The 10,930-nt window shown below is 49.3% G+C and overlaps 1 protein-coding gene across 1 annotated transcript; it reads right to left on the reverse strand.

Moving 5' to 3' along the window:
• Nucleotides 1-1,957: 1,957 nt before the first annotated feature.
• FOXI3 (forkhead box I3) lies at nucleotides 1,958-5,858 on the reverse strand. Its single transcript, XM_047067891.1, has 2 exons — nucleotides 5,192-5,858; nucleotides 1,958-2,577 (listed from the first exon to the last, which is right to left on the reverse strand). The coding sequence occupies exons 1-2, from the start codon at nucleotides 5,841-5,843 to the stop codon at nucleotides 1,958-1,960; spliced, it is 1,272 nt and encodes a 423-aa protein (XP_046923847.1). The 5' UTR covers nucleotides 5,844-5,858.
• Between the last annotated feature and the right edge of the window lie 5,072 nt (nucleotides 5,859-10,930).

Below are 10,930 nucleotides of genomic sequence, written 5' to 3' on the forward strand. Positions count from 1 at the left end.
AGAAAGACGCTGAAGACAGAAACACAGGAACGCGTAAAGGTGGCCAGAAATCATCCCACTTAAGAGTTTATTTCATGTGATTCTCAGCATGCAGTGTACTTTCTTGGGAAAAAAAATTTTTTTTGTCCCAGTTCACATTATAAATTAATTTACAAATATAGAACTGTGTTAGAAATAATATTTATAAAAGTCCCTACGATTTTTCACATAGAAAAATATCCACAGAAACGGTTTTTTTGTACACACAATCTGGGGGGTAGGTAGTCTCTTTGGTTGTCTTTGTCCATAATATTTAAAAAGTAACGGTGATGTTATTTATACCTCAATAAAACTTTAAAAAATAGTTTTCTGTATTGTGTATTTCAAAATAAAAATTTAAAAGTAATGCTGTGAGTCTTAAAAAAATACACAGGGAAAAGTTAAAAATTTTTTTTTACAATATACTTACTTGCGTTCCGTTTTCTAAAAAAAAGTAAATCCCCAAACCAGCAACTCTCCTATCAAAGATCCAACAACAGGGAACAAAGGCAACTCAGGACATTATCAGCTGTTCCAATGAAATCAACAATTATCTACATTTTAATTAGCACTTTTTGGGTGAGTTCAAAAGGTGGCTAAGGATCTGCCAAGGACCAGACACTCAGCTGGGCACTGGGAGGGTGACCATAAAAACTATTCAAATGCAGGTACCTCTTGAGAAGTAAAAGGGAGTGCTAAAAAATAAATTATATTAAAAAATTTTAACAGACGGTTTAAGAAACTATAAAAAAATTCCATTTCAAAACTATTTTTTAATAACATTCTAATATTGTCTTTAAAAAATGAAAGATCTAGGACACACGCTAAAAAGGACAGGACACCAAGTTAACTAGGACAATGGTCACCCTGGGCATATGGCAGCAGAAGGCAGAGGGAGGTGTCTGTCCTTGTTGCTCAGGAGAACATCTGAAATGGTCACTTATTTCAATCTTTGGTCAAATGAGATGTAGCTCATTCCCACCCCCTGCACACTGTGTCTGCCTATGGATAACGGCACCTTTTGTTTTTTTCAGGACCAGAACAAATCTACCAGCACCAGCTCTGGAGCCAGACTGCCTCGACCCGATCCTGGCTCCTCGACTTGTGTGTGACATCTTGGGAGATGCATTGGCCTCATATAGAGAGCACAGGGACAGTAATAATACTGATCTCCCAAGGCTGCTGTGGGATCACACGTCGAGTGTCTGTCTGAAACGGCACTCCGCACACAGCTTGCCTGGGCAGTTCTATTGCTATTAGTATCCACCGAGTCCCAGAAGCGGAGACTCAGCAGAGGTGACTTGTGAGCTGGATGTAGCTGGGAGGATTCGTGGTGTTTCCTGGTACAGTATTTTAAGAACTTTAAGTGGTGGCAAAGAAGGCAAATGGAGGTTTTCTAAAAAAAAAAAAAAAAAAAAAAAAATCCAGACACCTGACTTTTCCAGAAAAATCAAGATGCTGCCAGGCAGGAAAGAACTAGCTGCCCACAGCGGCCTACAGCTGGTCAGTCGCGACCGCTCCCCACTGCTGCAGTTACCAACTGCGACCTTTTTTCCTACCCAAGACACTTCATTCTTTTGTTTCTTAGCTGCCCCGTGGGCACATCTGAGCTTGTAACCCTGATATACAGCGATGAACAAAACAGACGCGGTCCGGGCCCTCGCAGGGCTCGCAGGTACTGGCCCAGAACAGAGGTGGCTTTCTCTCCAGGGAGGCCCTTCTCCAGAAGAAACCTGTGAAAGCTTGCTGGGCTGTAGAAAGAGTAATCTACGACTCCCGTGCGCCTCCAGATGTGGCCAGTGGGCCCACGGGATCACCCGGGGCTCCAGGGAGAGGCAGAGCCTCCCTTCCTGCCCCAAGACCTACCGCCTGGGAAATCTGCATTTAACAAGATCTCAGGTGCGCATATTCAAGTCTGAGAAGCTGAGGCTGGCGCGTCCTATACCTCGGAGCCCTCGCGGGGGTAGATGAGGCTGTTGACCATGCTGAAGTTGTAGAAAGGGCTGCTGAAGGGGCTGCTTTGCCCCCCGCTGGAGCCGGCAGGGAAAGGGCTGCAGTAGGAAGGCCTCTGGCTGCTGCTGCTGGCGCCGGAGCTCAGCGGCAAGGTGTCCGGCGCCGCTTCCGAGACCGAGCTGGGGGGGAAGGGGCTGCTGGAGGGCAGCTGGGCCCCCTGGATCCCCAGGTGGCGGCCGCCAGGGAGGGCCCGCTGGGTGCCCCCACTGCCGCTGACACTCAAGGTGCTGAGGCTGCTGAAGAAGGTGTTGAGGCAGGGGGTGGAGGTGAGCAGGGAGCCTCCCGGGGACGAGGCGGTACTTTTGGTGCCCTCGGGAGGCTCTGGGGACTGGGACGGCCTTAGCAAAGCCATCGGGCTGTCCCCTTCCGGCTTCGCGGCCACTCCCGACCCCAATCCTGAGGAGAGCCCGTCTTCCGATTTTGTGGTCCCTGGGGCCGCCGCGGAGGAGCTGCTGGCTTCGGAGCGGCGCTTCCGCTTCCGACGGAAGTTCCCGTTGTCAAACATTTTCTCACAGTTTGGATCGAGGGTCCAGTAATTCCCCTTCCCTACGGGGTGGAGAAAGAAACCCAGGTCAGAGAAGGACCCAGTCCGTGCCCTCGAATTATTCAGCCTCAGTCCCGGAGGGAGGACGGACTCTCATGAAACCCTGACAAACATGCTCAGTCCCCTCTACTGGTTACATTTATCCTTCCGGGGGAGGTTTTATTCTTCACCTCCAAGGAGAAATCTTGAACCCAGATGTTCTGGCCACTTCCACTCTCCTGGCAGTGCCTGCTACTTAAAATCGTGAGACCTAATTCTAGGCCCAATACATTTTTAATGCCCCAACACCTCCCCCTCCAGACTCATGGCGTGCGCCCTTGCAAAATCCTGGTGCTACTTAAACGTGAGCCTACCTTTCTTGATTTATAAAAGCAGGCATGAGATTAATACCCATTTTACAGATTGGCCGTGAGGGTTCTGGTACCTGTTATTATTATTTGCTCAAAGGGTACAATATTTGTCCCTTAAAACAAAATCACTCCACTGGAAAAAGGCAACCTCAAATACCACAATCATTTGTCTTGCCAAACAAAAATCACAAAAGTTATTACTGGGTAGTCAGTTGTTTTAACATCACCTTGGACAACGTGTGTTCAGGGGACAAGGGAGCTCCTGGAATCTACATCCCTCCCTCCCTCCCCTTCAACAGGAGGTGCCCCAGGTCTCTTCCCAGCTTTTCCTCCACCGGCAAATCTCAGACCAGAGCCCCATTTAGTGCATGTGGTGCTAGTCTTCTGCTTAGAAAATCCCCCTCACTATCTAGCATAATGGAGGGAAAAAAGATCCACCCTCTTGGAGGATTTTCTCTCTCAACAGCTTTTATCACTTCTGGTAAACAGAATCTTTGGCATTTGAAAAGTACTGGTAAGCACTTGTCTTGTAGAGTGCTTTACACGGGCAACTTCGGTTGCTCCTCTCAGTTCTGTGGAAACAGGACACATTGGTTGTTAGTAACCTGCTGTGTTCCCAGTTAGCAATGGTAGAGCTGGGCTTTAAGCAGGCTGCTTCTAGACTCCGCATTCTTACCTAAACACTGTGTTAGGTTGCCTGCATGAACTAGCACTCATTCCTCCAAACCGAGGCTCTTCAGTAACACATTTTTTGCAAATAGCTGCAAAAAAATTTTTCTTTATTCATAAAACTGCCATCTGAATACCAGCACCTGTACCTATCAGGATATTTAGTGCTTTGACAAGATACTAGCTAAAGACGCTAACTTTTTAGACAGTCCAGAAGAATACACATGACCATTAACATGATAATCTCAGGTGCTTTACGGGCCAAATGGGGAAGGTATCTAAAAGATACCTTCTAGAACTGTATGCCCTGTCCAATACAGTAACCACTTGTCACACATGGCTGTCGGGCACCTGAAAAGTGGCTCGCTAGTCCAAAGTGCCCTGCAGAATCAAGCACACACAGGATTCTGAAGACTTAATATCAAACAAAAAGCATAAAGTATCTCACTAATAGCTTTTATATTCGCTGTTGAAACAATATTTTGGGTTACCTAAAAATAATTCCACCGGCTTCTTTTTACCTTTTTAACGTGGCTGCTAGAAAATTTGCAATCACACACGGTTTGTACCGTATTTCTCTTGGAAAGCACCGCTCTCGAGTGCTTTCAAGGTGCGAACGCTCCAGAGCATTTACACAAAATCCTGCATCTCTTTTTCCTATCACGCCTCTGTCCCCACCTCCTCTGTCCCCAGCTCCTTCTGAAAACTTCAAGTAGAATCCTGTTCTCTCGGTTTTTTTTTTTTTGAGCTTTTCTTCGGCCTCCACTGCTCCGGTAGAGGAAAACCACTCACAGCGCTCCACTGTAACCCAGCCCTCCTCACCCGGGGCGGGGGGCTCGGATCAGAAATGCAGCACACTTGGGGTTTTCATTTTTACATTTCTAAATAGTGAAGGCACCAAACCACACTCTGTAGGACCCAGCTTTAGTTCTCGGATTCCTCTATTCCCTGTCCCCTGATGCCTGTGCCACGACTTCAGTCGTCTCTCTCAAGGCGGGCGCCTACTCCACGAAGGACACAGAGAGGACCCTGGTGCAGGAAGAGGGTCTGTTAGGACCCCGGTGCGGAAGGAGGTGTCTCCAGGGGCAGCTGGGACGGCCGGCTGTTGCTCGGTCTCTCACTACCTATTCCGTGAAATGTGCCGGGGCTCTCAGCTCTCCTGAATCCCTTTATAGTCGTCCCTTATCCGAGAGCCCACGCGTGTTCCTATTCCTAATCTGCCTCCCTGTACCTTGGTCCCTCCCTTCCACGGGCACCCAGGGGTGGCTTCCCGTTTGAGGATACTGGCTTTTTTCGTTTTTCTCTAACCGGCCAGCCTCTGCGCGTGTGTGTGGTGGGTGTGAGTGGGTGCAAGGGGCGAGCCCCCCACCACCGGGCCCCCGCGCTCGTGGGTCCTCTGATAGTTCTCTTTGTCCTCCGGTTTACCCCCACCCCAGCCAGACGAGGTTCGGGGTTCGGGCGGTTGTTCCGTCCGCTCTGGCTCCCAGTCCCAGTTAGGAAGAGAAGACTCCGCATGGAGCTCCATCCAAGTCGGCCCCTGCCCGGGCGCCGCCTCCCCGCCCTCCCGGCCGGGGAAGCACCTGTCCGGCGCCCTCACCTGGGTCGTCCTCGTCGCGGGGCACCTTCTTGAAGCAGTCGTTGAGCGACAGGTTGTGGCGGATGGAGTTCTGCCAGCCGGCCTTGCTGCGCTGGTAGAAGGGGAAGCTGTCGGCCACGAACTGGTAGATGTGGCTGAGCGTGAGCTTGCGCTCGGGCGCGCTCTGGATGGCCATGGCGATGAGCGCCGAGTACGAGTAGGGCGGCCGCACCATCTTCATCAGGTCCTCGCGGCTGGCCATGGACAGCCAGCCCAGCTCGCCGGGCGCGGCGGGCCCCGCGGGCGAGGCGGGCGCGGCGGGCGCGGGCTGCGCGAAGGCCCGCTGCGCGCAGCCGAAGGTGCCGGCGGCGGGGGGCGGCTGCAGGAAGGGCCCGGCCGCGCCCCCGGGGGGCGGCGGCGGCGGCGGCGGCGGCGGGGCGCCCAGGTACGCGGCGGCGGCGGCGGCGGCGGCGGCGGCTGCGGGCGGGCCGCCCACGCCCGGCCCGTTGAGCCACAGGTAGGGGTTGGCGGCGGCGGCGGGCGGCGCGGTGTAGTCGGCCAGCCCGTAGGGCGCCCTGGAGGCCGGCGGGGCGCCCGGGGCGGCGGCGGCGGCGGGCGGGGGCAGGCCGGGCTGCGAGTACACGCCGAAGTTGTCGCCGCAGTACAGGGCCATGTCGGCGGCCGTCGGCGGGTGCGGCGCGGCGGCGGCGGCGAGGGGCGAGCGGGGCTGGTGTCGCCGCTCGGGCGAGAGCATCCCTTTGGGGGAACCTCCCTGCGGCCCCGCCTCGGCCCTCGCTGGGCGACCGGTGCCGGGGCGGGGGTCGGCGGAGGCGCGCGGAGCGCCCGCGAGCCGGCTTCTTATAACCGTCTGCGGCGCGGCTCCTCCCGGGCCGGCCCGGGGCTGGGCGGCGGCCCGCGGGCCCGGGCTCTCCACGCCCCCGCCACGCCCCACCTGCCCGCGCATCCCGGCGGAGCGCGCCCGAGCCCTCGCGCCGCGCGCCCCGCCCACCCCGCCCCTGGAGCCCCTCCTCGGCGGGCCCGGGAGCCCGGGCGCCCGGGGGAGGCTGGCGCAGGCCAGGTTGAGGGCGAAAAGCACCCCACTGCCAGCCGACGTGTTCTTAGCACAGGGGTGGGATAAAAGGACGAATGTGGAAACCAGGAGAAGGTAACCCAAACAGTACAGCAGTTTTCTAAAAAGTGCCCAAGATGAGTTTGGGTGGCCACTCAGACCACCTGCTTAGCCCCCTTTGGTTTTCTACCTCGAGCTTCTGCACCCTTTGTGATTGAGTTCCAGGATTCACGGCCGGTCTCAACCGATCGGCTTCCAGTCGAAAAGAATAGACGCGATTTACAACTCTTTGGGGGCTTACGGTAGATTTTAGTAACGGGCATCCTTGGAGTGTCCCCATCTCCTGGGGGATTCTGTGATGGGAGGGACTGAAATTGGTTTTTAATTCTTCTAACCATGTCTCTAAACACATAACTATATGTCGTTCACATTCGGGAAGTATTTGTTCATTTTAAGTCCGGTTTGTGCAGTCCTTTGGTGCGATTTGTTTTCTTCAAAAACAGAAGGGTGTATGTTTTCAGAGACATTTAAATAAGTGGGTTCGGAATTAGCATTTTAAAGCCAACTGTAATTTAAACTGTGCAAGAAGCGCTCATTTACAAAAACGGTCTTAAGGAATTATGGTATAGGACTTGCTTTCTACTTCTGTAAGTTTTGAAATGTGGTTCCTGCCCGGGAAAAAAAAACAAAAACAAAAAACAAACAAACAAGCAAAACAAGTAAGATACTGTGGCAACCCCACATGTCACACAGTCATTAGTTATTGGCTCCGAACAACAATAAGAAAACTGTTTCTTTTACAATTAAAATCATTCCTAAATATATTCTTACTAGGTAGTGACAAGTCTGAGATTCGCATTTAAGGGAGAGGGGTGGGGGGAAGTTTTTTGTTTGCCCATTGCAGACTGACAGTTCAGAATATTTAATAGTTTGGAAATCCACCCCCCTCTACTCCGCTCTTATTTTCATGATATAAAGTTAGTTATGTACTTTACAGAACGTTATCATCATCTGTTATCTCATTTCTTAAAAAATGATATCCAGAGATACTTAACTAGTAAATTTAATACCTAAAATGCAAACCACAGTTCCAAGTAACTATTTTCTTCATCTTTTCTGGACTCAGAGAAGAATTATTCTGACCTCTAAATTCAGCACACTGTTTCTTTTAATCTCTTGGCAAATGCTATAGGATGGAATAGTGTTTGTTTAATTGTATTTTGATTTAAGGATCTAAATTTGATCTAAATTTTTCTTAGAGAAGAACAACGTGTGTTTTCTCCTTTCCCAATAGTACAAAACAAAGTTGTCTTATTTCTTTTGGGATGTTAATAAAGATGACAACTATAACCCAGGAAATTTTAAAGCAATTTTTAATAAGTTATAATGCCCCAATTTAATATTTGTTCTTAAGTTTAAAGATCTAAAAAAAGGGAGAGAGAGAGAGAGAGAGAGAGAGACAGAAAGTCCAAAAGAAAGTCTAGAAACTGAGATGACAGTAAATTAGAAAACATTTGTAACCATCTCCCCTTTAGTCATTGATGTCCTTAAGGCTCTCATACCCTCCCTTATTTTTTAACAAATTGCTTATGTGTACAGACTTTGCAGTTTTGCAGGGCTGTTGTTGTCGTTCTTGTTGTTGTTTTAGTCTAATTCTTAACCCAATAGCTCCAAATTATTTCTGAGTAAGAGGCCATGATTGCAAATTATCATCTCTTGCTTTGATGAGAGGTTCTGCCTACCAGAGATTTTGTTCCTTAATTATGCATGATCTTCTGCGGACTTTAGTTTTACTTAAAAATGACAGAGCCACCTAGTGGTTCTTTGCCTGTGTTACAGCGTACATCTAGGCAGGGATCTGTAAGGTGTGATACCCCCTCTAGGGATTTGGAAGTTTTACTTTTCTATCCGTTTTCAATCACATCTTAGTTAGATAAGGTTAAAACTATTATTGGTCGTGGCCTGGGGTTTTTTAATGTCAAAGTTAAAATAATTTTTAATCCCTATTTTTTAAAATTAAAATGTAAAAGCATGTGGGTGCACTCAAAAACAGGATAAAAAATGTACTTAAAATGCAAGCACCCAATAATAACATTTTGTCAGATCGCTTTTTCACAAAAAAGATGTAATCAAGGCAATTGATTAGTGCTTCCATGCCAATGTGAAATGGTGAGGCTGTTACATGTTTTCATCACTGGAAAATAAAACATTTGGGGAAAATACGATAAAAAGCAAATAAACTCTGGTGCCAGTGGAGATGAAAAATGAACCAGAGGAGGTGAGAAAAGAACTCCAGAAAACTTAGATTGTAATTGGAGAGTACAGTTTGGGGAATCATGGAGGGAAGATAACCACCAAAATATAGAAGGCTAATTAGTGCATTTGTTGTTTCCATGAGGAGAGGATAGATTAAGATGTTGCTGACCAACTAGAGCTGGACCCGCCGCCTCATTTTTTATTTACTGTCATGTTTTTCCACCTTCCGACCCCTTAATCGGTTCCAGTTTTAGAGCTGGTAGTATCGTTAGTTGGGGGGCACACCGAGGAGCCTGTCCTGTCCTCTCCAGTCCATACCTCAAAGGCTGGGACCTACAGATGGAAACAGACTCAGAGGGACCACGCATTTGCTCCTTTAGCGAATATTTAGGGCTCTACTTACTGACTGTAAGCATTAGTGGAAAACTGAGGCAGCTCTTTCCCCTCCAGGAGGACAAGCCTTCCACCAACTTGAGATATGTCTTCTGTGCCAAGAATATTTTTCTCTTATAAGCCCTTTAAGTTGACGTTGGCCAGATTGCCCCTGCCAGTCACCCCGCTCAGCCACCTGGGAGTCACGGAAGACTGGAGTGAGCTGCAAATATGGAATGGGGCAAAAATCCAACCCGGGGAGGTTCAGAAGCAAGGGCGTGACCCAGGGACCACCCAGCCACCTGCCGGCTGACCCCCAAAGTTCGAGCCCCTCTTCCTCAAACATTAGGCATGACGAGTATAACAAAAAGGATGAATCCTAAGGACTCGAGAAACCTGAAACATCTGAAGATACCACAGAAGTTCCGTGTACTTAATGCAGAAAAAGAAGAGAAAAACTACGGGCCGAAACAGTGGTGCTCCCACAATTCCTTTGAGCAAAGTTGTTCATAATTGGCTCCTCTGCTTGATCCCTACACCTCTTCCCCACCGCCTCACTCTCCCCTCCGCAGTTCTCTGGAATGCTTCCTGGCCTCTGGCTCTCCCTGATTAGCCCCGTTCTTGGGCTTCCTCGGCTCACTTCTCAGACTTCTGCTTCTGCTCCAGACCGGGCACCCAGGGTGCCTCCAGCGGTCCTAGGACAGCTTGCCTGGCAGAGCCTGCCTGCACTGAATGCATCTCCCAGGATCCTCCCAAAGTGTCCTGAGGCCATCTCAGCTGAAGGCTGCACTTCCCTCCACTCTTCTGTCCTCGACCTCGTCCTCCTTCGGGGCAAGAAGGCTCTCAAGCCCTGCCCTCCCACTGGGTGGTGCCAGCATCTGCCTGGGTGGCTCATCCAGCCCCCTGGCCCCTCATTCCCAGTAACCAACTCCTCCTCTCCATTTCAGTCACCCACTATACTGGGTGTTCTGGATGGAGGATGGGGACTGGGTCTCTTCTCGCTCCCTTTTTTTTAGCACTAACAATTAAGGAAAGTGTGCCAAATACCTAACATGGGGCTAAGCACTTTACGTGTATTATCACATTTAATTCTTCCAGCAGTCCTGTGAGATAAGAACTGTTAGTCCATACTTCACGAATGAAGCAACGGAGAGAAAGGTTAAGTGATTTAACTGTGGTGTCCCAACTTCTAAGCGGGGAGCCAGGATTCAAACAGTGCGGCTGAAGAGCCCATGCTAATAGCACTCAGCTTTAACTGCCTCCTGCATTATTTCCTTAGCGCCTAGGCCAGTGCCTGACGTTAGTAGGTGCTCAATTATTGTTTGTCGCTTGAATAAATTAAAAAGTTAAAAAGAGGGGAGCCCCGGTGGCTCAGTCAGTTAAGCATCCGCCTCTTGATTTCGGCTCAGGTCATGATCTCACAGTTCTTCAGATGGAGCCCTGAGTCGGGCTTTGTGCCGACAACGCTGAGCCTGCTCGAGATCCTCTCTCTCTACCCCTTCCCTGGGTGCTCTCTCTCTCTCTCAAAGTAAATAGATAAACTTAAAAAAAAAGTTAAGAAGCATTAAATGGTATAGCCTCTATGACATTAAACGGTGCGACCTCTTTCCCTCTCTTTACGTAGTCTCTCTCACCAAAGACAACCACTTGCCCTCAGTTTCTTATGCTCTCCTCCAGAAAATGTTTTGAAATACTTACCAGCACAGCTCTATATGTATTTAAATATGTACAAAAATGGCATCCGTGTTGTTCACATGGCTCTGCACCTTATACTTGCATTAACACGTTCTGGAGAACTTTCTAAAACAGCCCGTATGTCCAAAAATCTACCTCATTTTGTTCACCTGGTGTTCCCTTTTTCATAGGATGTTCAGTGGGGACCCACCGGTATGGCTGTATGGATGGTTTCTAGCCAGTGTCTGTTCTGATTTGTTGGTGCCCCTCCATACCTGGTGGGCAGTATTTTGAGTTTAACTTTTTTTTTTTTTTTATGAATCTCTGGATTATTTCCTTTTTAATTTTTTTTCTTTTTACGATTTTCATTTTATTTTTTTTAAGGAAGC

The sequence above is a fragment of the Lynx rufus genome, unplaced genomic scaffold (assembly GCF_022079265.1).
Source record: "Lynx rufus isolate CCGP_SWC_20201006 ecotype Redwood Valley unplaced genomic scaffold, mLynRuf1.p SCAF_8, whole genome shotgun sequence".
In the NCBI taxonomy this organism is placed as follows: Eukaryota; Metazoa; Chordata; class Mammalia; order Carnivora; family Felidae; genus Lynx; species Lynx rufus.

Coding starts and splice junctions, on each gene's coding strand:
- FOXI3 (XM_047067891.1), bottom strand. CDS start 5,843: ATGGCCCTGTACTGCGGCGACAACTTCGGCGTGTACTCGCAGCCCGGC. Junction 2,578..5,191: donor CCGCGACGAGGACGACCCAG/GTGAGGGCGCCG, acceptor TCCACCCCGTAG/GGAAGGGGAATTACTGGACC.